The 26,083-nt window shown below is 37.9% G+C and overlaps 2 protein-coding genes across 4 annotated transcripts; one reads left to right on the forward strand and one right to left on the reverse strand.

Moving 5' to 3' along the window:
* The first annotated feature begins 2,463 nt into the window (after positions 1-2,463).
* On the forward strand, positions 2,464-8,949 carry LOC149812605 (putative calcium-binding protein CML21). Its single transcript, XM_089991455.1, has 5 exons — positions 2,464-2,720; positions 4,277-4,514; positions 4,877-5,076; positions 7,652-7,826; positions 8,501-8,949. Exons 2-5 carry the CDS (start codon positions 4,319-4,321, stop codon positions 8,599-8,601), a joined length of 672 nt encoding a protein of 223 aa, XP_089847581.1. The 5' UTR covers positions 2,464-2,720; positions 4,277-4,318; the 3' UTR covers positions 8,602-8,949.
* Positions 8,950-11,939: 2,990 nt separating this feature from the next.
* On the reverse strand, positions 11,940-25,802 carry LOC149812606 (myb family transcription factor PHL7-like). 3 transcript variants are annotated; one of them, XM_089992176.1, is made up of 8 exons: positions 25,558-25,574; positions 24,379-24,520; positions 21,022-21,242; positions 15,016-15,092; positions 14,871-14,913; positions 14,681-14,738; positions 13,770-13,839; positions 11,940-12,803 (listed from the first exon to the last, which is right to left on the reverse strand). In XM_089992176.1, the coding sequence occupies exons 3-8, from the start codon at positions 21,230-21,232 to the stop codon at positions 12,165-12,167; spliced, it is 1,098 nt and encodes a 365-aa protein (XP_089848302.1). In that variant the 5' UTR covers positions 21,233-21,242; positions 24,379-24,520; positions 25,558-25,574; the 3' UTR covers positions 11,940-12,164. The 3 variants fall into 3 exon arrangements, with proteins under 3 accessions (XP_089848302.1, XP_089848301.1, XP_089848304.1); XM_089992175.1 differs by lacking the exon at positions 24,379-24,520 and having other exon boundaries at positions 25,558-25,802; XM_089992178.1 differs by lacking the exons at positions 21,022-21,242; positions 24,379-24,520 and having other exon boundaries at positions 11,941-12,803; positions 25,558-25,802.
* Positions 25,803-26,083: the final 281 nt, after the last annotated feature.

The following is a 26,083-nucleotide window of genomic DNA, read 5'->3' on the forward strand; positions in this document are numbered from 1 at the left end:
ATTTGTTTTTGTGTGAAAGGTGTTTTCCTAGTGCCATTCTCAATTGATAACCCCCAAACTTGCAGGGTGTTCATGTGGAAAACTTGGGAAATCTCATATATGGATAATAGTTATTTTTGCCATCAACTAAGAACCTAGAACACTGGTTGCTACCATGACTGCTAGGTGTATATTATTCTTAAACATGTCCAGTGAGCAGTACCTTAGCTCTTCATATTGATTTTCACATGTATCACAAGATGGAAAAAATAAGCCACTGCACTGAGATTTTACCCATTTAAAATAAACATGCTAGAAAATCACCAGTCATTGTGTAGGTCAGGCACGATCCATATGCATTTTGTTGGTAAGCACTCGAGGGCAGTTTATTGCATAATGCTGCGTTTAGTCATAGTTCTCTCGCAATTTTGAAGGCATGTCTGCACGAGCATATTCTGGATTGCAGCATTGCAGGCAGTTATGTAACACAGAAGAGTATTAGCCTGCAAAGCACATTTACTGTTGTAATTCTGCAGTGACAACTTTCTGAACACACGGATTGCTGATCATTCCTACGGGAACTTTCTGAACACGCGGATTGCTGATCATTCCTACGGGAACTTTCTCAACACGTGGATTGCTGATCATTCCTATGATGGAGCCTTTTGATTAAAAGCATCATTGACGGGGAACAGAAATAGATTATCATGGTTGGATTACAGCAAGAGTCGCACAACCGATTTTCTAATGATTTCATCCATAAATGATACACTTTTTTCAGAGTTAAATCATAACAAGCTTAAAAAATGTCCACTTAGAAAACAAGGCTAAAAGCATCTCATAATGTAGAAGCATACAATTGATATGCCTGCTGCACACACAAAGAAAGGAGCATACTACCCTTGACACCGTATGTACATATGCAGAGTCCCCTTCAAATCTGCAAAGGATGCAATGTAAAACAGATAGAACGAGCATCTGGCAACTTTTTGATGGTTGAAGTCCCAACCAAAGAGTCTGTAAAGGAATGAACCCGAATATCAGTACTGTTCCTAGCAAAAACCCTTGTAGCTGAGATATCCCTCTGCTGTAGAGATTTGATATGATACACATTCAGATAGCCTCTTATAGTTCCGGTTTTTTGGCCAGAAGGCTAGCTAAACATGAAGAGCACTGAGACATGATCACAACGTGAACTCCAACTTCAAAGTCACGAAATGCATACAACCAATTTAATCATGTAGGACTTATACCGCCATGTAGGATCCATCTCAAGTTAACAAATTAACTGCAAAGAAATAGTATTTCACACAATGACTGGAATTACATGAAGCCTATTATTTGCTCTTTAAAAAAAAAAGCAAGGTCTGTCCATCATTTCAACGTGTTACTTTTTTTTATATTTATACAGAGAAACTGCCCCCAGAATCAGAGACCTAGACACGCGTCCTGGCAGCATAAAACTCCATGGGCTTACCACTTGCATCTAGAGAGTCGCCACACATTGGCTTGCGCAAGGAATGAAGCCCATGGGATTTGAACCTAGACTGCCTACCTAGCGGCCTAGGTCGCATCCCACTACGCCAAACCCCTTTGGGGCCTTTAACGTGTAACTTGTTTACTGACTCGACATATGCTAATATACATAGCACCGTATAACAACTGCAGTCTGCAGCAGCCATTCAACTCAATGATGAACAGTATACACGGTGAGGCTGGTCTATTGATTTTGGGCACAGTCAGGAAAGCAAGTGCAATCTTTAGGGATGCAAACGGCTAGGATTCAGGTCTGACATGAATCCAAATCCGTTTAGTGTATTCGGTAGCCAAAATAGGATCCAGTTAATAATTAGACCCTGATTCAATATCAAGTTTTGCATCCGAATATTGGATAAATCCAAATCTGACTAATATCTGAATCCGAATACATGTGAATGTTAGGTTTGAAAAAAGTCAAATCAGGATTCAATTTTTTCAACTCTGAATCCAAATCCAGATCCGATTATGCAAGATCAGATTAAGCTCGATTGGGTAATGCTCTTCCAATAGCCACCCCTTCTGTGGTTATTTTGCCATATTTAAAAAGCTTATGTGATTCTTTCATTTCATAACCAGTTAGACTTTTCTGTAATTTGTTGAAGATAAAAAACTGAAGGCTAATGGCAGTGAACAAGGAACCAAAAAAAGTGCAAGATCAGATTAAGCTCGATTGGGTAATGCTCTTCCAATAGCCACCCCTTCTGTGGTTATTTTGCCATATTTAAAAAGCTTATGTGATTCTTTCATTTCATAAGCAGTTAGACTTTTCTGTAATTTGTTGAAGATAAAAAACTGAAGGCTAATGGCAGTGAACAAGGAACCAAAAAAAGTGCTTAACCACGAGGCTCCTACTTTTTCTAGTCATATCCGTTTCAGATTCTCATATGTGGTGAGTGAATTGTGGAAGTCCCACCACCTAAAAATACTTCACCCCCGAGAACCAGAGGACCCATCAAACCCTTTTTCTTCCATTCCCCATCTACTTTCAAAACCTTTACATCCTTCATCTTGGTATTTGGGATTCCAAATCCCATATGGTTTTCCTATTGGAAAGATGAAAAACCATAAAAGGATCATCAAAGCTGTTTAATGTTTTATGCATGGTGTGTGCATTGCTGCCTTTGCACCTCTTTAGCTGTTGGAGGACTCTTATGTACTGTGTGAATAATTGTGCCTAGAGGAGGCTGATTGAAGAAGACCGGGTGAGTGCTCAGATTCGATCTGTTAGTCATTTCTGCAGTATTTCAATTGTGGGTTTTCTGTTTCTTGCATTTATCTGATGTGGGTATCCTTTCCTTCTTCATTTTATTGTTTTATTCCTTAGCAATTCTCCATTGTTGGTTGAATTTGTATGGTGGTCTTCCTTTATTTTACGGGGAGTTTTGAGTTGTAAGGCTTAAATCTGACTCTTTGATTCATCTAATATGGATGAGAAGCTTAAAACATCATCTGTATTGACAGTATAAGGCCCAACTTAGGACAAATGAATGTTGATAGGCTATGGATGATCATACGTTTTTAGTTCCTTGTTTTTGTGGGAGAAGCTTTTTGCAGATATGCAAGAGGCTGTATACATCCCATTATAAGTTCAATACGTACTGGTACTTTGAGTTTTTTGTGTGCTAAGCTCAGTGTTGTTCTGGGTTCAATGTCTAAGCTGTTAGATCTTTGGATATTGTTATTTTGGTAAACGTTGCTCTGTGGTTCATCTGGTGCTGGATTTTTTTTTTGTAATGTTTTTAATCCGTGTTTGAATTGGGAACTCGGTGGACATATTTCTAGATATTATATTGGCAGATCAACGTCAAAATTATAAGTTTTCTCAAACACTATCTGAGGTTTGTTGGCCAATTAACTCTGTATATGTGGATGTTGGATGTTTGAAGCATCCTGATTCATAGAAGCTTGGCCTAGCTGGTTGTTGCTATGATTAAGAATTTGGAACCTTGATATCCGGGTGTTGTACTCAAAGAGATATTGGCAGGATGAGAATGAAGTTTCTGATCTAGTTCTAAGGAAATACTTTTGATTTTTGTGTGTTATTCTTTTGGAGAATTTCTGTGGCAACTTGCTAGGCCGGGTTCTTCATTTGTAAACTGCCTCTGCGTCGATGAGTCAGATACAAGAAAAGAAAGGAATATCTTTCTCTTTCTCTCTCTTTCCACGCAAGTGCTACTTAAACCGGAGCGAGTCACTCTTGGGTGAGGGGGCCGAAGTGCAGTGCTTTCTTCCAACATGGTATATTTTATCAAGTCTTTTGCTCTGGGGAGTTCAAAACATCTAGAATCAAGTGAATGTCAAAAAACATTCTCCAGGATGCAGCTGCTGTGACTGGTGCTATTGTCTATCGGAACTACTGTACACAGGATATAACTTGATCTGAGATTCTTGTTTGGAACTGTATTTCAAAGCATTAAGCATCAAAGGACCAAATGTTCTGGGGAAGACTAAGAAGCTGAGGAAACATGTTCTAGTTAAATTGCTGGATCTCATTGCTTTTATTAGCTCAAATGCAAGTTATATTCTGGGTAGCCACCTACTTGTTGGTCCTATTTTGGTCTTTCTTGTTTGGTATTTTTTCGTGTCTGATGCCATTTTGCAGGGCATACACTTGTGTGCTTTTTTAGTTCTTATTTAGCCATTACTCCTATAGGTTCTCTCAAGTTTGTTACATGTTATTTCTTCAGATATAATGCTCTCAAGTGTGGATCTTCTCATTTATCCACAACTGAGGCTCATATTTTTTTTCTGTTTTCAGGCATATCCTTGGTTGCTGCTTGTATGCCATTCAGTGGTTATAATGGGTGGCATACTTGGAAAGGCTGAAGATCCTGAACATTGTTTATCAGAATCAAAACTAGAGCAAATGGTTGTGGAAGCAATGAAGCTGAGGGCAGCTGAAGGAAGTCATATGAAATCTTTTATTAGCATAATCTTAAAGTTCCCAAAAATTGATGAGAGCTTGAGTAAAGTTCAGAGCATCTTTGAAGAATTTGGTAAGCACTTCTATGATTGTTTAGGTGTTTTGATTTGTAGATCACGGGTACTTGTCACGACCCATCCCTTTTTTGTGAAACATTTGACATATAGTGTGTGAAGACATATCCTCATCATTCCCATGCGGAGCTTATTGATTTATCTCCATTCCCTGGTTGGGTCCTCACTATCATGTGACTAATTGAATATTTAGAATCGAAGAAACATATTTAAACTTGAGAAAAAGAAATGCATCCCTCTAGAAAACATCAGCTTCCTTTGCAATTCAGCTTTTCAGAGTGATAGACTGGCACTTTTGGTCCAAATTCAGAATTCATAAGTTCTTATTGATTTATGGCAACTCATAGTGTATCCATTGCAGATGAAGATGAAAATGGTACAATAGACCCACAAGAGCTGAATCACTGCTTTGAGAAACTCCAAATTTCTGCAACTGAGGAGGAAATAAATGGTCTCTTTGAGGCATGTGATATGAACGAGAGCAGGGGTATGAAATTCAATGAGTTCATCGTCCTTCTTTGCCTTGTATATCTTCTAAAGGAGCCTCCAACAAATCCTTCTGTATCCTTCAGAAAGTGTTTTATCATTCTTTTCTTTATTCTTATTGTTGTTTGCTGCTTTGTCCATGTATGTGTCTGACCTGGATATATCTGTGCAAACACATGCTGGAGGAGGTGATGGAAGAACTTTATGTTTGAGCATGACAATTGCTGTATCAAGCATATATTGACATACTCAGGAAAGAAATATTGACCCATTAAGTATTCCTTTGATATCTTTTAGTTTGCTTGAAGATCTTGCATTGTTTCCATTGTCCATGTGTTGTTAAATGTCGCCACAGTGATTGATAGTGCTTCAAAGTGCATCCAGTCTTTTGTCTGTTAGCTTCTAGACCAGATCCATATCACATGGATATGGCTGTAGATACAGGGACGTGTCAATTTTTATGGAGTTCTCCATTGAGAGTACTATAGAAGGGGATATGGAATAGGTGTAAAAAATGAGTATCCTTGCAATGTAGGACCAGATTGAAAGGGTAAACTATCCCTTGGCAGATTACAAGAACATCAATGTTCTCAAGCATTTTACGCGTAAAACAAGTTGCTATTAAGATTAATGCACACACCCACTTGTCAAGTAGGTGTTCTATTGAATGTCCATTTGTTGTTTTATTTGCTTTACTTTGATTGGTTTGATACCAATCCAACTACTAAACATGACATGCTGCTTGTGTCTACACAATAAACTTTTTTTTATTTATTTGAGTGCAGTTCTTTTGTATTTTTTTAACTAATTTAATTTTATGAGAGATGGCCTAAGTATGATTTTTTCCTTTCTTATTGAAAAATGCATATTCTGTGCAACCAAAAATTAAGAGAGCATAAATAGAAGGCTTCTCAGCTGCTATAAGTCTACAACAACAAACAACAACAACTACGCCTTCATCCCAAAACAATTGGGGTCGGCGATATGAACCAACAAAGAAAATCATTCTGGGTCTTCCACATGAATCCTTCGCCTCCATTCATTTCTATCCAATGCCATGTCCTCGGTGAGGTTCAAAGCATTCATATCCTTTCCTATCACCTCCATCCATGTCTTCCTAGGCCTACGCCGACCTCTTTTAACTAATATATTTTCCCATTTCTCCATCCTTCTAACTGGAGCATCATTAGGCCTTCGTCGAATATGTCCAAACCACCGTAAACGATTCTCTCTCATCTTATTTTCAATGGGTGCAACGCCTACCTTCTTACGTATCTCCTTGTTCCGAATCTTATCTTTTATTGTATTTCCACACATCCATCTCAGCATACGCATCTCAGCTACACTCATTTTTTGAATATGATGTCTCTTGGCAGCCCAACATTCAGTACCATATAGTAAAGCGGGCCTAATAGTCGTCCTATAAAACTTTCCCTTCAACCGCAATGGCATTCTACGATCGCACAACACTCCAGTTGCACTCTTCCATTTCATCCACCCAACCTTTATCCTATGATTTACATCTCCATCAATTTCTCCATACTTTTGAATGATAGATCCCAAATATTTGAAAGAATCATCCACCGGTATTTCTTGCTCACCAAGCTTCACTACACTCCCATCTCTATCTCATTGCTTACTAAATCGACATTCCATGTATTCTGTCTTACTCTTACTCAACTTAAAACCTCTTACTTCCAATGTCTGTCTCCATAATTCTAACTTAGCATTAACCCCAGCTCTAGACTCATCAATCAAAACAATATCATCAGCAAACAACATACACCACAACACATTTTCTTGAATTGATCTCGTAAGCTCATCCATCACTATAGCAAATAGGAAAGGGCTTAAAGCAGATCCTTGATGTAACCCAACTGTTATAGGAAAATTGGTTGTCACCCCTCCACAAGTGCGGACATTGGTTACTACTCCTTCATACATATCTTTAATTATACTAATGTACTTGAGAGAAACATCTTTCTTCATCATTGTCCACCAGAGAACGTCCCTAGGTACTCTATCGTAAGCCTTCTCCAAATCAATAAAAACCATATGCAAATCTTTGTTCCTCTCTCTATTTCTCTCAATAAGTTGTCTAAGAAGATGTATAGCTTCCATAGTAGATCTTCCAGCTGCTATAAGTCTAATGGATTTATTTGCAAGATTATGATTTACCTATGTTAAATTCCAGAAAGAAAAGCTATGTTTTTTCCTTTCTAACAGGATTTATGATGATATTATATAAGATACTTAAACTAGAATTTCTCTCCATCTATGTCACAGGGACTCGGCCAACTAGGTGCCGCACCCACGTCGACGAGACGCGACGCGGGTGCGGCACCCGGTGCGGTCAACGCACCCAGGATCATTTATGTTCAACTTTTGGACTTTATATATATATATATATATATAATTTTTTATATTTTTGCCGCACCCCGCATCCGCACCCGCACCCATGTGACATAGCTCTCCATTCATATTGAAAGATGGCTCAATTCTGGACCTGTTGTTTGCTGTTTTCCTTGGCTTATATCTAATCCCTTGAATCTATGGTGCTGTTTTTCATTTTTCCAAATTCTGATTCTTGTATAGATTTCCAATGCTAATGAAAAACTAGAAAGCTGTTATCTTTGACTAAAAATATCAGCTATCACGGATGGGATTACCACACCTCGAGGCAACATTTGATACATTAGTAGATGCATTTGTATTCTTGGATAAGAACAAGGATGGTTATGTTAGCAAGAATGAGATGATACAAGCCATCAATGAAACTACTGCTGGTGAACGTTCATCTGGGCGCATTGCCATGAAGAGATTTGGTTCTCTCTCTCTCTCATAATAAAAGTGCCAGCCTGTAAAATTTTAAGTATTTTAAGTTTCAAATGGCCGAACAACCTTCACTAAGCATCGGGGTCATTTGCTCAAGACTAGAAATCACATGATTTGGCCATCATATGCTATCTGGTTTTATCCCAGCCATTAGAATCACCAAATCAACTGTGTCAAGCTACAGTTTGTGGAAATAATATAAGCTTGATCATTTGAATTCTGGAGCCTGTGTTTCAAGAACAACCATCTTATTAAGAGCATCCTGCCTATCTTTTGTTTCGTAGATTTATGCTGAAAGCTGCACTCTAAATAAACCTTACGCTTCTGATTCTAGAAATTTCAGTTTACATGTACCATTGGTACGTGATGTTTGGTGTTTCCATTTAATTTTTTTTTGTCTGTTAGTTGAGTGTATTTGAAACAATATTTGAAGACCGCTCCAGCTTGGTATTTGAGCAACTCGGTCTGATCACTCCATGTTATTCATCTTAGCTTGGATGACTTGGCTTGAGTTTTATAGGAGCTTCAGTACCTGATAACAGTCCTGAGTTGTGTAACTGGAATATCTAGTTCTGTTCCAAATTTATAAAACTTTTCCCTGTGAATTTTTAAGTTTGTATTTTTTTGTTTAGATCCATATGGCTGCTTTTTTTTTTTATTGCAGAAGAGATGGACTGGGATCGAAATGGCATGGTGACGTTTAAGGAGTTCCTCTTTGCATTCACTCAGTGGATCGGTATTGATGCTGAAGATGAAGATGACTGAGCACATTATCATCAAATGAGTATCTTGATTCGTCATGGAGATGGCAAAGATCCCACACCATTCCAATAATGACAGGTATATCAGATCATACTTCAGTTCAGTTGATGGCCATGTTCATCTCTTGCTAGAAGGTGATAGTTGCCAACCAAACTGCGAGAAAAATACAGGAAGATGGAGACTGAAATTCAGTTATGGGGAAGGCGGTTACCTTGACTTTACGCCAGAAGTTTACCTCATTGAGAGTGTATAGTTTGTTAATGATTTCCCCACAAAGACATGGTGGTGGTGTGATAACTTTTAGGATAAACTGAATACAGATGAACCCTTCAACAGGACCATATTGATTCATATAAACCTCTCTGGTTGGCACACTAAGTGTTAAGAGTTTGTGTCTCAATTATTCTTTTTTGGGATGTTGAAAAGAGGATGAAAGTTAACCATGCATTCCTTGCTAGACCTGGATGATGGGTGAGTTGATCTTCATGAACAAATAATAACTTGGTTGGTATATTCTTAAGAGCCCATTTGTTTCAGCCATGGGAAAGGGAACTCCCATGGTAAAGAGCCTGCGACTCGAGAAAAGCCCACGCATGGCCTTTCCTGCAGAAAACCATGTGGTGCACTGCACCGGCAACATGGACTGATCATTTTCATGCAGGGCATGTTTACCAGTGAAACAAAACGGGTTCCCATCCAAGAGAAAAGGAGGTTTATGACTTCATTGTATACCCCCAATCATGATCTTGCAAAAGATTTGCAAACTGTGAAACACGAATGGCTGCCCAGGTTTTTGCAGGTTGCGTACTTGGCTGCCATCAATTTAAGAAACATGAATACTTGACTGCCTTGTTGTGTTTCAAAAATAAGGCTACATGAAGCTGGCTGCCATGTACAAATACATGCCAGTTCTTCCCCAAACTATCCTGTACACTGATGTTAGTTCCTACAATCTGTGTACATTGCAGCTGACAATGCAAGTCATCTTCTAGGTGCAGGATTATTCTGATTTTTCACAATAATGTATCTTATATTGTCACATGGATACCGCTGTAGATAAGGGATACAGTCATTTTTATGAAGTTTTCCAACATAACTAGTACATAAAGTAGCTCGTAGTCTCACAAATCTTTGAATCTCTTGCCCATTGGGATGCATTTCAGAATTATGGTGAGTTCTCATTTTCAAGAATTCTCACTGGCGCTCAAGTTTCTAGTATTTAGAAAGATCCAACAGAATTCACATTCTGGATCTCCAAAAAATCTGTAAAAAAGGCAAGGGATGTCACAAGTTGGAAACCAACGGGTAGCACCCCTTGTCACAAGGCCGAAGCTGGGTGTACTCCCGGTGCACAGGAGGGGACCTCAAGGGTTTTACCAACCGGAGGGGTAGTTCTTGGATTATCCAATAAACGAATGTAAAATACCCCTTGCAAGATTTTAGACCCACTCTAAATCATTTGAAAAATAATTTTTCTTAGGCCAGTGAACATACGACAACCTTTTTTATATATTATAAGAAAGAAATTCATTGCAAGACGTGATCTTTCTGAGAAAGGTATCAGCTGAGTCGCTTCATCTTTGGGTTTAAATTTATGCTGAAACATGCCAACCACAAGAAATGATTATTCTGGACCTTCAAAATTTTAAACCAATGGTGCAGATCATATGCTTACTGCATTGCTTTTGCAACCGGCTTTTGTTGCTGTGAGTCTTGCGCTACGTAGCCCAAGGGTTTGGCGTGGTGGGAGGGGGTCTTGTCCACTAGACGGGTGGTCAGGGTTCCATTCCCATGGGCGTCAGCCCCTTGCAAATAAGAAGCAAGGGCATTATGATTTATGCTCATGCCAAAGCAAGGCGACTCTCTGGGGGGCGACCGGTGTGCCACGGGTTTACACCACCAGGAAAGTGGCCGTAAGTATGATAGACATAGCCAGCTTGACTAGGTCTCTGCTCCCTGAGGTGGTTTTCCAGTTTCTCATGAAAAAAAGGACGTGCAATACATACTGTGTTTGGCATTATGTCTTTCAGAAGAATCACTAGGGCTTAACTTTCTGAAAATTTTACAAGGACATTCTTTTGGTTCCTAAGAATTCAGAAGCAGAATGTTCATTTTGTATTTTTTTTTATGACAAAGAACCCTCGCCGAGAACTAGGCCACTTAATGGACCCACCCCACAGTAAGGCAAACCCTGGGTGAGGCCCACAACCACCCTGCCTTACATGACCTACCTTCGAATGCTACGGATGCAACTAGGGGTGGACATCAGGCTGGCCCGAAATATATTGAGACCCGAGCCCGGCCCGAATAGATTACATTCGGGCTTAGGTTGGGCCCTTTATACCCAACCTAAGCCCGGCCCAAATAGATTACATTCGGGCTTAGGTTGGGCCCTTTATACCCAACCTAAGCCCGACCCAAACTGGGTACCCAACAGCGCGCGGGCTACCCGGCCCAGTGACACACCGGTGCACCACTGGAGTTTGATCCGGTACCTTCATCTCAACACCTTCACAACCACCCTACTGGCCATGCTGGTCGTTTTGTAATTTGGATTAAGCGTCACGGGTTTTTTGCTCACTGCGGACCCGTTTCACATGGTTAAGGTAACGTGTGATTGTCCATGCTCTCCGACGCATCCCATGATCAGTTTTCCATTGCGCAGTAAAACCAAAGGAAACACCTTTCCAGCACAAGAAGGTCAATACTTTAGATTTTGATGCCGAGCAGAGGGTACAAACCCACCAGGAGCAGTCTGACACCCTGACAGGTTCCCCCATCATTAGGAAATAGAAAACAACCATGAGCTTATTTCTTTCTAGATAGATCGATCTGATGTCTGTACGTGCTTATGTATCTGTGTGAGAGAGAGAGAGTGCGTGCATGTAAGGTTGTCAATGGGTCGGGTTTGTATCGGGGTATCCGATCAGACCATAACCCATTTCATAAAATGTGAGTCGGCAAAGAACCCAAAAATAAAATTTAAAATCTCATGAAATTTTGAATGCGAATCTCTCTTGAACAGCATTTTTACTTTTCGAAAACACAGCCAAGCATACGTACCCTTAACATGGTTTTGGAATGGCATGTTCCTAGAGGGGTATCCTTGCATTCGTGAGTTGGCCGTCTTCCTAGGCTCCTAGCCCAACTTGCTGACAAAGTATGAAGAGAACACGCATGCGCTGTCAACGAGTCATGACTGCTAATCAGCCATTTTTCAACGTAGGTAAAAGAATAATGGTACAACTCTGTTTTCTTAAGACTTTTTTAAATTTCACGAATATTCCTCTCAAAAAAACTCATTTTTCTTAAAACTGTAATACACAAGTGGGCCAAAAAGATCACGACAGCCATCAGTCTTCCATCCAACAGAAAGCACTTTTAGATAGCAAATACTGTAAGTGACATGCAAATATTCATTATACCGGACGACAAAAGTTATTCCATAATATTACTACAAAAGAAAAAAAAAAGTGAGCTAAAGTTGCATGTAACGCCTAACAAGAACCAGAAACCTTCACCTTGTATATCTATTGAAAAGAACATGAAAATTGAACTGTGCCCTTCTACACGCCATTGCCGCCAGACATGTTCTCAAATGCATATCCGTCACAAAGTGACGCAAAGGAATCAAAATTCCCGGCCATGCCACCAGCTGGATAGATCTGACTCATCGTTTCCTGCTGCCGGAAAATCAACCCAGCGCTTGATTCCAGTATAGGGTGGGAGAGCATCATCTCTAGCTTCACACCCATGCTCTCCTGTGTGTTGGCTAACTGCAAATGCTTCTGCTCTGCGTTTCCATTTCCAGACTGAGGCATCACAACCCACTGCTTCTTAACCGGCCTCTCACCATTTGGGCTATCCACCGAGGAATTGACATGGCAGCCGGAATCTGGAGTAGGGGGTTCATGGCGTGAGGAGAAGGATTCATCTCTAGAAAGACTCTTGGTAGTGCAGTTTGTCAGTTCTTTTGTGGAGTCATTGGTGGCTTTGTCTTGTAATGGTGGTGCCTCTGATGTTGCAACCGGAGTCGAGGGGTCAGTTTTGTCGTCTGGCTCGGGTGAGTGATCACCTGTTGCTGACACAATTCCAGCAGCAGAAATATCACCATTGAGCACACCAGTCAGGCGTTGCTGTTCTTCTATGATCTTCTGTAGATACTTTCCTTGAGCTTCAATACGTAGCTGTAACTGCCTTTGCACCTGCACATTTCATGCATGCAAAAAGGAAACCTTACAAGCACAAATTCAACCAGAATCATTAAGCAAGGACAAGATCCTAGATTCCAACAAAAGAAATATAACAATAGCACTTTGATTTATTACAAAACCAAAGTTAACCTGCTATCCATTGAAGGCTTTAGAGTGTCGGCATTATTCATGGTTCAGCTAAGCCTCAAAAACTAAGTATTGTCAATTGTGATTTTAGTCCTTGGATGACCCTGAAACCTGGTTCACTCAGGATCGGAACGCTTGGCTTGAGCAGGTAGATTAGGTACAAGCCAAATATAAACATATATAACCAGTAATAGGACAGCACAGTCCAACTAAGTCAAACAAAACATATATTAGGGCATGCACTTCCTACTTGGGGCTGACATGGGTCAGGTTGATTCACCATAGTCAAGGGACAACATGGGGAATAACAAATGCACGTGCTTGTCCTGAAGCACCAGAGAGCGGACTATTTCTCCATAAGAGAACAAAATAGTAACTTTGATACAATGGAAACTTACAGGACTCAGCAGTCAGGTTGTGTCAAACAGAACATGTACTAGTGCATACACAGATACACTTGCTATTTGGAACAGATATAGGTCATGCTGATTCACCATAATCGATGCCAACTTGGGGAATTAAAAAATCCACACCCCTACCCCAAAGTGCCAGAGAGACTACGCAAAGGACTATTTCGGCATGAAAGAACAAATAGTAGCTTGGAGATTATGGGAACTTTAAAAAAAGAAATAAATATATTATAAAATTAACAAAACAAATCAGAAAGAAAACATACAAATTGCATCATTTTCATACCCAAAAGAAGCATAGGGCCAACACAAAAGCATACCTCTATAGAACGTTGAAACTCTAAAAGTTAGGAAACAAAAAAATAAAAGAAAAAAAGGAAAAATACTGTAAGCTGAAAAATATATAAGAGAGATAGCTTGCCTCTAGCTGCTCATGCAATCTCTTTTGAACCTCCATTTGCAACCTCAAAGCCTCTGTAATTTGCATTCCACTACATTCGAAAAAAAAATACTATAAGCAAAAAAATTCTTTCCAACGAACTTCCTTTTAAGGGTTAAAATTTGCTATTCAAAGAAATAAATTGTGCAATACTCAGTGGCTAGCAACACATGAATCTGCCCTATTGCTTTTATAACTTGTGTAGTTCATCTGTTGACCATATCATGATTGGAAAAAAGGGAAAAAGAAAAAGGCATCCATTTTCATTAACAAGTCATAATCGAGACCAACATGCAATTATGTCAACAGTGAGCCTTTTAAAAAGTTATATTTGCCTCAGTGGAAAGCATGTTCATGAAGTCCAACATTTTTGCCACCTCAAAGGAAAACATTTATACTACACATGACTAAGCTTTGGTGCTCCACCAACTATGTGAAATATGATGTTCTTGAACTTTGACCTTTACACTAGTGACAACAATGGATTACATGAACTTCATACAATTAGGAAGCCATCCATTATTAATTTCAAATAAATCTCAATTCTTCTGGAGACATTTAAGAGTTCAACAATGCCAGATAAACAAATATAAAAATGAAACCAGAAAATAAGTTAGAAAATGAACAGAGAAATATGCATTTTTGTATAGATGACCACTTTAAATTGGACAAGCGCATAACTGCAGAATAAGCGTGAGTGCATATAAACTACATTTTAGGCAAAAAGAGAAGGCCATTGACTTCATGTAATTATGGAAATGCAGACCACATCATGCTATTCTATACAATTGCAGAAAACCATATACACTTCTGAATGCAGAAAACTATGTAATGTTCGATTGTTCAGAGACAAAGCTTTTCATCAACAAGCATTTATCAAGTGTGATACTTACGCTGCAGCATCCAAGCTAGGAAACATGTCACTCGAGTCTTTCTTGTCAGTTTTTGTTCCTGCACAAATTCACAAGCGTCAGAAGATAATTAATTTCTTCTCAGATGGCAAGTTATCAGGATTTTTTTTTTTGGAAAAATAAATTATAAGAATGCCATTAAAATGCCATGTTTACATTCAGATTTGTTTACCTTCAGATGAAGACTCGGGAAGGTATTTTGCTAACCGATATTTCTGGATTTACCATGACAATGTTATTTGAAGCCATAAAAGAAGGGAAAAGAAAAAGGAGCTAATTTCTGAAAGCTGTTTGTGGTTAGTGCAACAGGGTAATACCTGTAAATGGCTCTTGACATGATATATGGTCAATCCTGGAACTCCCATAACTCTTAGTACACCTTTAGGAGTTGCTCCTGAAAAGAGAAGGCAAAACTTTTGAATTTGTAAACAAATGAAATTTAAATATTTACCAGCTTTGAAGATCAGATCTATCATATATATAATAAGCACATCATAATTTTCAGAACCATGAATTTTTTAAACTTAAAGAGGACCCATCCTAAACCCTTGAAGAAAGTTATAAATGAAAAAGAAAAAGATGCACCCCACCACCAAAAGCAATCAAATTGCTGTTGAGAGGGCATGAAGTGAGAAGCCATTACACAATATTTAATACATTGCATGATCACTTTGGGTGATCACATGGTTGCTAGATCAGGGATCGATAAAGTTTAGTGCCAAAAGATCTCCTACCATATGTGGCTACTATCTTTAATGCTAAAAAAAAATATTTAAAAAATAAAAATAAATGTACAGTGGTCACATTAAAAAGCTAAGAATGTAAAACTGGTCTCCAAAATTACAAGTCTCATTTTGATTATTCTCCATTTCGTGTTTAGACTACCTCAGGAAAAATGCAGAGCATATTTTTTGTTAAAATGTAAAACTGTACATATATGTATATATAATAATATTATATTATTATATATATATATAAATACATTTTTAATTTCTTTCTTTTCTGTATTTTTTTCCTTTATTTTTATTTTTTGTTTTTATGTCATCTAGTTCAGTTTGAACTAGAATGACTGTTGCTAGTCAAGTCCTGTCCAGACTTGACTAGCAATAGAGCTGTTGGACTGACACATTCCAACAGCTCTAAATAGAGCTGTTGGACTGTGCCCAACAGCTCTATTGAGTCCTCTTTCAGCTGTGTATATAAAGGGGTGCAGCCCCTCTTGTATTTTACTCCAATGCTTCTTAAGCAATTGGTTTTTCATATCAATAAAGAATACATTTTTTATTTTTATTTTGTTTCCAGTTATACCCTTTTTAAGGGTTATGCTTTAGTGTCATTCTTGACACTTGCTCTTGTTAATCAAAGCTCGTGTTTCGAAGATCCCCATTTCATTTCATGGTATCAGAGCCGCGGAAGTACTAAATCTTGAGGAAAAGCTGCCTCGGTTTCCGTGCCCGTTTGCAAAAGTGTTCGCCACTTGAAGAGAAGTGTTTTATCACTTCATTGGAGAAGATTTCACATCTTGTTGTATTGTTTTTTTTTTTTTTTCTTTCTTTCTCATTTTTCTTCTTGTTTCTCTTCTATCCCTATTCTTTCTCTCCTTGTAATCGATGGATGACAATGATAAAGTCACCATCATGCCTATGAAACTAAGCGATACGAACTATGTAACATGGGCTTCAATCATGAAGCACCATATATGGGGAAAAGGCTTATGGGGGATTGTGGATGGTTCCGATTCGGAACCTAAGCTATCTCTTACTAAAAAGGAGGGAGATAAAGAGGTCCCTCTATCGGAAGAAGAGAAAATCAAGGCTATTGCCTCATACGAGAAGAAATGGAAAGAATGGAGAATATCTCATGCGAAGATAATGTCATGGCTTATCAATAGCGTTGACATTAAAAAATGCTCAAGTCTTGCCAAATTTGATCATGCCGATAAGGCATGGGAATACCTTAAGAATATGTATTCCCTTAAAGATATTGCACACGTGTGCAACCTCCAAGAAAAAGTTCGAATGATGACACAAGGAGACAAAACTATTCGTGAATATTACAATGGGTTGTCCGAACTTTGGGAAGAACTTTCCCTTTTAGAACCAAAGTGGCATTGTGCCGAAGACATCGAGCTTCGTCAGAAACAACTCGATGCTGAACATTTTTACCAGTTTATCACTGGATTAAGGCCGGAATTTGAAACCACTAAATCGGCCCTACTTCACAGGGGAAAAATTCCTTCTATTGTTGAAACTATTGAAGAGTTAACAATGGAAGAAAATCGTCTCCGGAAAGGTTCTTTAAAAATTGAAGATGATTCCGTTTTAGCCGTGTCTAGACCAGGGAATCATGTTCGATCATATAGGCCTCCTCACTTTAACCGACAAAATGGTGACTATGATAAGAAGAAAGTTATTTGTCATCACTGTCATGAACCGGGACACTACAGGCCACAATGTCCCAAACTTAAGGAACTGAGAGAAAAAAGAGCTGCAATTGCTGGATCGGAGCCTAAAGATCAGGATGCACCAGTTTCCCTGGCCCAACTAATGGAGATTCTTCAGCCTCTCATCAAAGGTGCCTCTTCCTCATCTGAAGCTTCAACCGGCGCAGCAGCCTCATCTTTTTCTGATTTAGGTAAAATTTCTTGGCTTCTTGACTCTGGTGCATCTTTTCATATGACCCCAAATAATCAAAGTCTATCCAAATGTGTTAAAAATAAAACAAGTGTGTCAAAGGTCTTTACTGCTGATGGGACTTCTCTTGAAATAGAAGGAATAGGAAATTTTGAAAAAATTTATAAAACAAAAAAAATTTTTATTCCAGAAATTAGACATGTTCCCAAATTAAATTTAAATCTTTTATCTGTATCTCAAATTTCTGATTATGGGTGTAATATTTCTTTTTCTTCTCATGGTTGTTGGGTACAGGATCGCCAGTCAGGTAAGCTGATTGGGGAAGGCCATAGAGAAGGAGGGCTCTATTACATGGATTTTTTGGAAATGCCGAAGAAAGCTTTTTGTTATAATATTCAAAAAATAGAGTTGGAACTGTGGCATAAGAGACTTGGTCACCCACATATAGCCAAAATCCAACATTTTCCAAATCTAGGGAAATTTTGTAACTCTGAATCATTTGATTGTAAAGATTGTATTCTCGGCAAAATGAAAAAATTACCATTTCAGAACAGAACCTTTTTCTCTTCAAGACCACTTGAATTAATACACTCGGATGTTTGGGGTCCTGCACCAGTAATTTCTAAAGGAGGATTTGTTTACTATGTTATTTTTGTCGATGATTTCTCCCGACATACGTGGATGTACTTTCTCAAACATAAGTCTGAAGTATTTTCATACTTTCAAACTTTTCATAATATGGTTAAAAACAAGTTTCAAAATGATATTACTATTTTTCGCACAGATTCAGGGGGAGAGTTTTTATCCACAGATTTTCAAAATTATCTTAAATTGCATGGCATCACACATCAAAGATCTTGTCCTTATACACCTCAACAAAATGGACTGGCAGAACGAAAACATCGCCATATTATAGAAACCACTAGAACTTTATTAATAGCAAATCAAGTCCCTAAAGACTTTTGGGCAGAAGCTGCCTTAACTGCCACCTATCTCATTAATAGGATGCCATCTTCTTCGTTACAAAATATCACTCCCATTGAAAAACTTATGAACATTTCTCCAGACTACTCTAGATTAAGAATATTTGGGTGCAAATGTTTCATATTTACTGACAAAAATGATAAACTTTCCCCTCGTGCGATTCCCTGTGCCTTTTTAGGATATGCTGAAAACCAGAAAGGTTATAGATGTTTTGACTTCAAAAATAATAAACTATATGTGTCTAGAAATGTTTCCTTTCTTGAAAAGGAGAGCTTCTTTGATTTTAGAAAATTAAAAGACGTCACTGAGTACTCCTTTTTGCTAGATCTAACATCAACATCTGATGAATATGACCTTGATTGTAACTTTGATGATGATCACAGAATTATTGATCTTAATGTTGAAAATGAAGAAGTTCATAGAGATACTAGTATTCAATATTCCAGGCGACAAGAGTCTAATACTCCATGTGCACTTGAGAAATATTCTAACATTCCAACTAGACAATCATCCCGAATCTCGAGGCCTCCAGAAAAGTTTGTATCATACGAGTCTTTCTCACCCACATATAGGGCAGTTATTGCATTAATTCACTCATATGAAAGAACCATCCACATATTTTCAAGCAAAAAATGATATCAAATGGATAGAAGCCATGAAAGCTGAATTAGATGCACTTGAAAAGGCTTCTACATGGAATATTCAAGATCTTCCTCCAGGGAAGAAAACTATAGGATGTCGATGGGTTTATAAAATTAAAACCAAGAGTGATGGTACTCTTGAAAGATATAAAGCCCGTTTAGTAGCCAAAGGTTATGCCCAAGAATATGGGATTGATTATGAAGAAACCTTTGCTCCGGTGGCTCGTATGACTACTGTCCGAACCTTAATTGCCTTAGCTTCTATCAAAAAATGGTCTATTTTTCAAATGGATGTCAAAAATGCTTTTTTAAATGGAAAGCTAGTTGAAGAAGTATATATGGAACCCCCTCCTGGTCTAAGTATTCCTAAGGGTAAAGTCCTTCGCTTAGAAAAAGCTCTTTATGGACTTAAACAAGCACCAAAAGCTTGGTATGATAGGTTTAGTCGTGTTATGATTGATATTGGTTTTCAATTCTGTTTAACTGACACTGCTTTGTTTATTAAGAATTCTGATGCAGGGATCATTGTGCTTCTTCTCTATGTGGATGATATGATCATCACCGGAAGCGATAAACAGGGAGTTGCAACAATCAAAACACTTCTTAAATCTCATTTTGAAATGACTGATTTGGGCTTGTTGAGATATTTTTTAGGCATTGAAGTTGCTTATTCTCCTAGAGGATATTTATTATCTCAGACTAAATTTGCTTTTGATATTGTTTTCAGGTCTGGTATTACTGATGATAAGAAAGTTGACACTCCAGAAGTTGTTAATGTTAAAATGAAGATTGATGATGGAGAACTTCTTGCAGACCCTACTCCTTACAGACAGCTTGTCGGGGCACTTTCCTATCTATCCATTACCAGACCAGATATAGCACATGTTGTTCATACAGCAAGTCAATTTCAACATGCTCCTACTTCTGTTCATATGGGAGCAGTCATGCGTATTATCAGATACATCAAGTCCTCTCTTTCACGAGGACTTTTCTTATCTTCCTCCTCTTCTCTTGATTTAATTGCATATACTGATGCTGATTGGGGAGGTGATCCCAATAACAGACACTCAACCACTGGCTTTTGTGTCTTTTTAGGGGAATCATTAATCTCGTGGAGGTGTAAAAAGCAGCAGAAGGTATCTCTCTCATCCACCGAAGCTGAATACAGAGCCATGGCAACCACGACCATGGAAGTAGTTTGGCTCCGACGACTGCTTGCTGACATGGGAGTTGAAGCAACAAAGGCTTCACAAATGTGTTGTGACAACAAAAGTGCGATCTACATTGCCAGTAACAGAACATTCCACGAACGCACCAAACACATCGAAATGGATTGTCACTACGTCAGAGAGGAATATCTACACGGGATAATTGATCTGCCATATGTCACTTCAGAATATCAGTTAGCAGACTTCTTTACAAAGCCTCTCGCTGCTCCCCGATTTCACTTTCTCTTAGACAAACTTTCGCTCATTGTACCGTAAGTTTGAGGGGGAGTGTTAAAATGTAAAACTGTACATATATGTATATATAATAATATTATATTATTATATATATATATAAATACATTTTTAATTTCTTTCTTTTCTGTATTTTTTTCCTTTATTTTTATTTTTTGTTTTTATGTCATCTAGTTCAGTTTGAACTAGAATGACTGTTGCTAGTCAAGTCCTGTCCAGACTTGACTAGCAATAGAGCTGTTGGACTGACACAGTCCAACAGCTCTTAATAGAGCTGTTGGACTGACACATTCCAACAGCTCTAAATAGAGCTGTTGGACTGTGCCCAACAGCTCTATTGAGTCCTCTTTCAGCTGTGTATATAAAGGGGTGCAGCCCCTCTTGTATTTTACTCCAATGCTTCTTAAGCAATTGGTTTTTCATATCAATAAAGAATACATTTTTTATTTTTATTTTGTTTCCAGTTATACCCTTTTTAAGGGTTATGCTTTAGTGTCATTCTTGACACTTGCTCTTGTTAATCAAAGCTCGTGTTTCGAAGATCCCCATTTCATTTCATTTTTGTCATCAAGCTACAATATTTCAAGAGGGGAATCAGGAGTTACTATCTGGTCCGCCAAGTTGGGAAACTGCATCCACAAATCGTTCATGAAGTTCATGTGTCCACCTCAATCGCTGTCTAGATGCTGGATTGGAATTGTTAAGATTGTTTCCCCCACTACCTGGACCCATAGAGCTGCTATCTAGCTGCTGTTCATGAGCCATTGGAGCAGTATGAACTAAGTTTGCGCTAGAAACATTTTTTTGATGATGCATTTCTCATGACCTGCAAAAAGACAGCACAGTTTTACACAATGAATAGAAGAATGGAAATTCTTAAAAAATCATGTAGGATGAAGTTAGCGTTTGGTGTTCGAAACAACAACAGTGATCTAACAAGCTGGATATTCTATATCAAGTTAGCGTTTAGTTAAACTCTCAAAACTAAGCAATTTGACCGAGAAATAGGAATGATGACTGATTTAGTTTAATTTGTGTCTTGTCAACAGCATCCACCCAACATAATCTCTTTGGTGTAACTTGGGACAGATTAGAGATCAGGAATAACTGAATCCTACTTAAGTCTAAGATTGATAATCAAAACCTCTATCTCATATAGAAGATCAAGGCAAATGTAAGCCTCCAAGTATATCTAACAAACTAATTCAAGAAACCTTTTGTATTTTAAGTAGCACTTTGGATAAGTTCTTAAGAGGGTAGAGAAAATATGGAAAGAATATGAAAGCGAAGCAAAGTTTCCAAGACAACATATTATACAGAAAAACTATGTGGCAAAAAATTGGAGGCATGAAGACATGTAGTGGCAGTGGCATTAAGAGAAAACACTAAGAGAGACAGTGGAAAACATTGAAGGAGGTGAGAAATGTGATTTCCTAGATCACTGTTGACAATAAGGCTGTGTTTGGGAGGAGGGTGCTGGAGGAGATGAGACGGTGTTGGAGACCGTTATTTGAGTTGAACTACAAAAAAAATTGGAGAATGTTTGGGAGAAGGAAGGAAGGGAATCATGAATTTATCCAGGGATTCAGGACGTTACAAATCCTCACTTTTACCCTCTTTCAACTACTTTCACAGTGAGGATGTATTTACAACTCCTTACTTTGAAGAGATTCTGGTGGGTAATTACCAAAAGACGTTCACCTCCGGTGAGTAGTTACCGAAAGACATTCACCTCTCTCTCTCTCATGTTAGTCATTTCATATTCATTTGGATCTAGATAACCCAAATCCCACACAATGGTCAGACATTGGATTTAGATCAGAAACAATATTGACTCTATAACATTGATTCATCCTGTTTGGATTTGGAGCCATATCTGGACCTAGAATCTCTATATAAAATCCATATTTAGGTTGAAATCAATCTGATATATTTTTCTTTGTCAAATATAACTGAATGGACACATATTCAATTGGATATCTGATACATATATAAATTCTTTGGGCTCTTAATAATAGGGTAAAAAATGGATTGGATTTGTTTAAATCTTTGGTTTTAACCTAAACTTTGTTTCTGATATCGATTTAGATTTACATATTCAAAGTGTTTTGGATTAAAATCACTGTTTGGAATCAAATATATGGTTGGATTCAGATCTAATCCAATTCATCAATAGCTTGTAGATGTAGATATTTTTGCCATTATTAATATGAAGCTTGAGGTTGATACTTGGGTGGGGCTAACAAATTTGATAGTTGATTGAAATGATAAGCAATCTCCTGTTTCATTTTTTAATGGCACTTATGTTTTTAGTTTGCATTTTTCAATTAGTTTACTTTTATTAAAACTGAATGCATCAATTATTGGGTAAAACTTAGTAGCTTTAAAGGTATACCTAATTTTTGTGTGCATGAGATTCAATCCAATTGTAATCCATATTATATGTAAATTTGTTTTCCACACAAGCCAATGATTTAAATATTACTTGTTTGTCAAAAAACTTTAAATGTCAATTATGCAATTATATATGATATATCTTTTATCTACATTCTTTGCTACTTAAATACCATGTTACAGGTTCCCAAACAAGGTGAGGAATCATGGGTAGTTGAAAGTCTGAATCCTTGAAGGAGTTGTTTATGCTTCCAAACAAAAGAGAGAATCCACAACTCCTTTGAAATCCATTTCCCTTCAAATCCAGTAGTTGTACTTCCCCCGACTCCTATAACTCCCACCAACACAGGTTCCCAAAGAGCCTAAGAAATAAAACACAGTTCGGGCTGCAATCTTATTTCCACAGACACAGATTTCCATCCAAAGGTATGTTTGCTAATTACTGGTTTAATAAGATTATATGAAAAGGTAATGTTATTAAAAAAATGCACTTCTAAAATGAATTAAGAGTGAAAATAGCATGTTGATCAAATCTCAAACATTCAGAACATCTAAAGTAAGACTATATTTGGAAAGGGTAATCATTTGACCCGATTGACACCAAAGAATCAACATCATCTTGGATTTTTGATGATTAAATTTTGTCTTGACTACCCAGAAAAGGGTTTTAAATTCTCAACAAACAAATAAAAATGACCCATACTAACCATGTCCTCAAAAAAAAAAAAAAAAGATCCAAAACACAAGAAAAACAGAGTACCAAAAAATCAACCCTTCGGATCATTCTTCTGCATGTGGTCCATACAATAAAAGTCACTGCAAACTTGAAGTTGCCAATAACATAAGATAGCCCTTTTCCAACTGTATCTCCCCTGAACCCAACCCAAACAAAACAACAAGAGGGAAGAAGAAGAAGAAGAAAGCATTCTTATCGTTGTGTTTTCCACTCCATCAGCTAATGCACTAGTTTGAAATTTCAGTGGCATAAATTGCTGAGAAAAATATTTCCACTTTTAATATATTATTGATTCACCACAAAGAAATGTCACAGTGGATTGGCTTTTTGATCCCTAGCTTGTGGACATGTAGCAATTTCAAATCTTTGTGGTGAATCAATAATATATTTTGTATGTTGGAAGCATAAATTTTAAAAGGTGTGATGCTGGAAGCTCATAAATGTATGTTGTCATCAACTTCAAAAAAGAAAATATGTTGCACAGGTGTGCCAGCTAAATGTGAACTAGGTGTGCATGATCACCCAAAACATAATTACTTCATATTATGGGGCTTTAAGAAATAAAGCACTTGGGCTCCAGAAGAATCGTTTCTTTTGACTTGAGTAAAGACTAAAGAGGCCAAATGAAGGGACACAAGCTGCAATATATGCAGTTTCATTCATATTAGCAAGATATACAAGAAAACAGCAATAGAACCATCCCCTGGTCAAATCATTATTCATTCCTTTTCCTTTTCCAACTATAATCAACATATTTGAAAAGATTTCATCATACACATCCTGTGCGGTTGCCAACATTGCTAAATCAATTTCGATAACATAAAGGACATACCTGCAAGGCACTACTGATTCTATCTTTATTGCAGATAATGACATGTCGGTATATATGCACATCCTTGAAAAGGTAAGAAGCTTTTCTATTCAAGCATTCTAGTGATGCTCCTATCCTCTTTTGGAGATTCAGTGGAAAGCTTCTAGATGCAGAAAACAACATGAAGATGAAACCGCAAATATCTAATTTGATTATTTCAAACCCAAAAATAACAAACCTCGCACAACGTAAAACTTTGACTTCATTACATAAAAAATTAACGTCAAATTTGATGTTATGCATATTCTGGGGGAAGGAAACCATTTAAGTATATAAAGAAAAGAATGCACATGCTCACGAGTCCCATTATTTAAATAAGACATAATTATTAATCCTTGCCTATCTATCCTATCAGAAGTTTTGGTTCACTTTCACCAAAAAACTGTAAATCTCTGAGCCCGGGAAAATTATGCAGGAGTTCTTCAAGATTAGATCCCAGAGCAGAGTTCCAAAACCATGTATCGTTTTCTCACATGACAGAAAGTCTGAAATGAAAATTTGTTAACTCGACCTGTAAGGGACGATTGGTTGATCATTTCAACTAGTTGACAGAACACAACTGTAATAAAGTCTGACACCGAATTTTGCTCACCGAAATCCAGCATAATTGGGTCGACTGGACTGAGTCCACAGCCAGTGCAGCAGGGTAAAGCACAATCCCAGTGCGACGAACTCTATCAGGGGAAAACCCTACATTACAAGAAGCAAAAGTGACAGCTAAAAATCGGCGGACACATCCTCCGCCCCTAGAACAAGAAATGCGTGAAAACCCAGCATCTGGGAGAAGCAGAGCCCCCTTTCCCCAGTACAAAATGGTCGCCAACCCATAACCCCACATATAAATGACAAAGGAATTTCTCAAAAGAGTTCAGAACCAAACAGCATATTAGGAATCTAGTTAACACCAACATCATGATATTCCAAACGCAAAACACAAATTTCATGATGAGATCACCGAAATCACAAACCAAAAGCCGCATCCCCAACATTCTTTTTCTCAAATAGCAAAATCCCATCTTAACAAAAGTATCCCAACAAATTGAAGGGAACTAAAAGAAATCTACAAACAGAAGTACCCCAAGAGATAAGCATAGTATGTCAGATAAGATGATGTAAACGAATGAATCAGCATCTAAATACCTTTTAACGAATTGGCGATGCGGCAATTGGCTCTAGGAGATGAAGAGGAGATAAAAACCGATCTCAAAAGCAGAACTAGACGTGAGAGAGAGAAAGAGAGAGATTGGAGGAGTTCAGAGTCTTCAGACAGACTCTGTATCTGAGATGGAAGGCAATCTTAAAAAGTCAAAGGCTCTAAATTTTTGGATATGGGGAAAGCTGACTGATATCTATGAGAGAGAGAGAGAGAGAGAGAGAGAGAGAGAGAGAGAGAGAATCAGAATCATTTCTCTGATTGTAAGTTTGAATTCATGAAAATTCAAATTTATAACATTAAGATGATTTTTTTTAATTACTGGAATGCTATCAATTTCTGAGGAGACCATTCATCATTTTTGCAGCCTTGAATGACGAAAAAACCCCTATCAAATGAAGCATATTACTTGGTCTGTGGACGCTTTCACTGGGTGGATCAAGTTGACTCCTGATACTCCTTTGGAGTCTCATCAAGGTTTTACTTTTGTGTTGGTGAACAGAACAAGTTGGA

This window comes from Nuphar pumila, chromosome 16 (genome assembly GCF_984573655.1).
Source record: "Nuphar pumila chromosome 16, dmNupPumi1.hap1.1, whole genome shotgun sequence".
Classification (NCBI taxonomy): domain Eukaryota; kingdom Viridiplantae; phylum Streptophyta; class Magnoliopsida; order Nymphaeales; family Nymphaeaceae; genus Nuphar; species Nuphar pumila.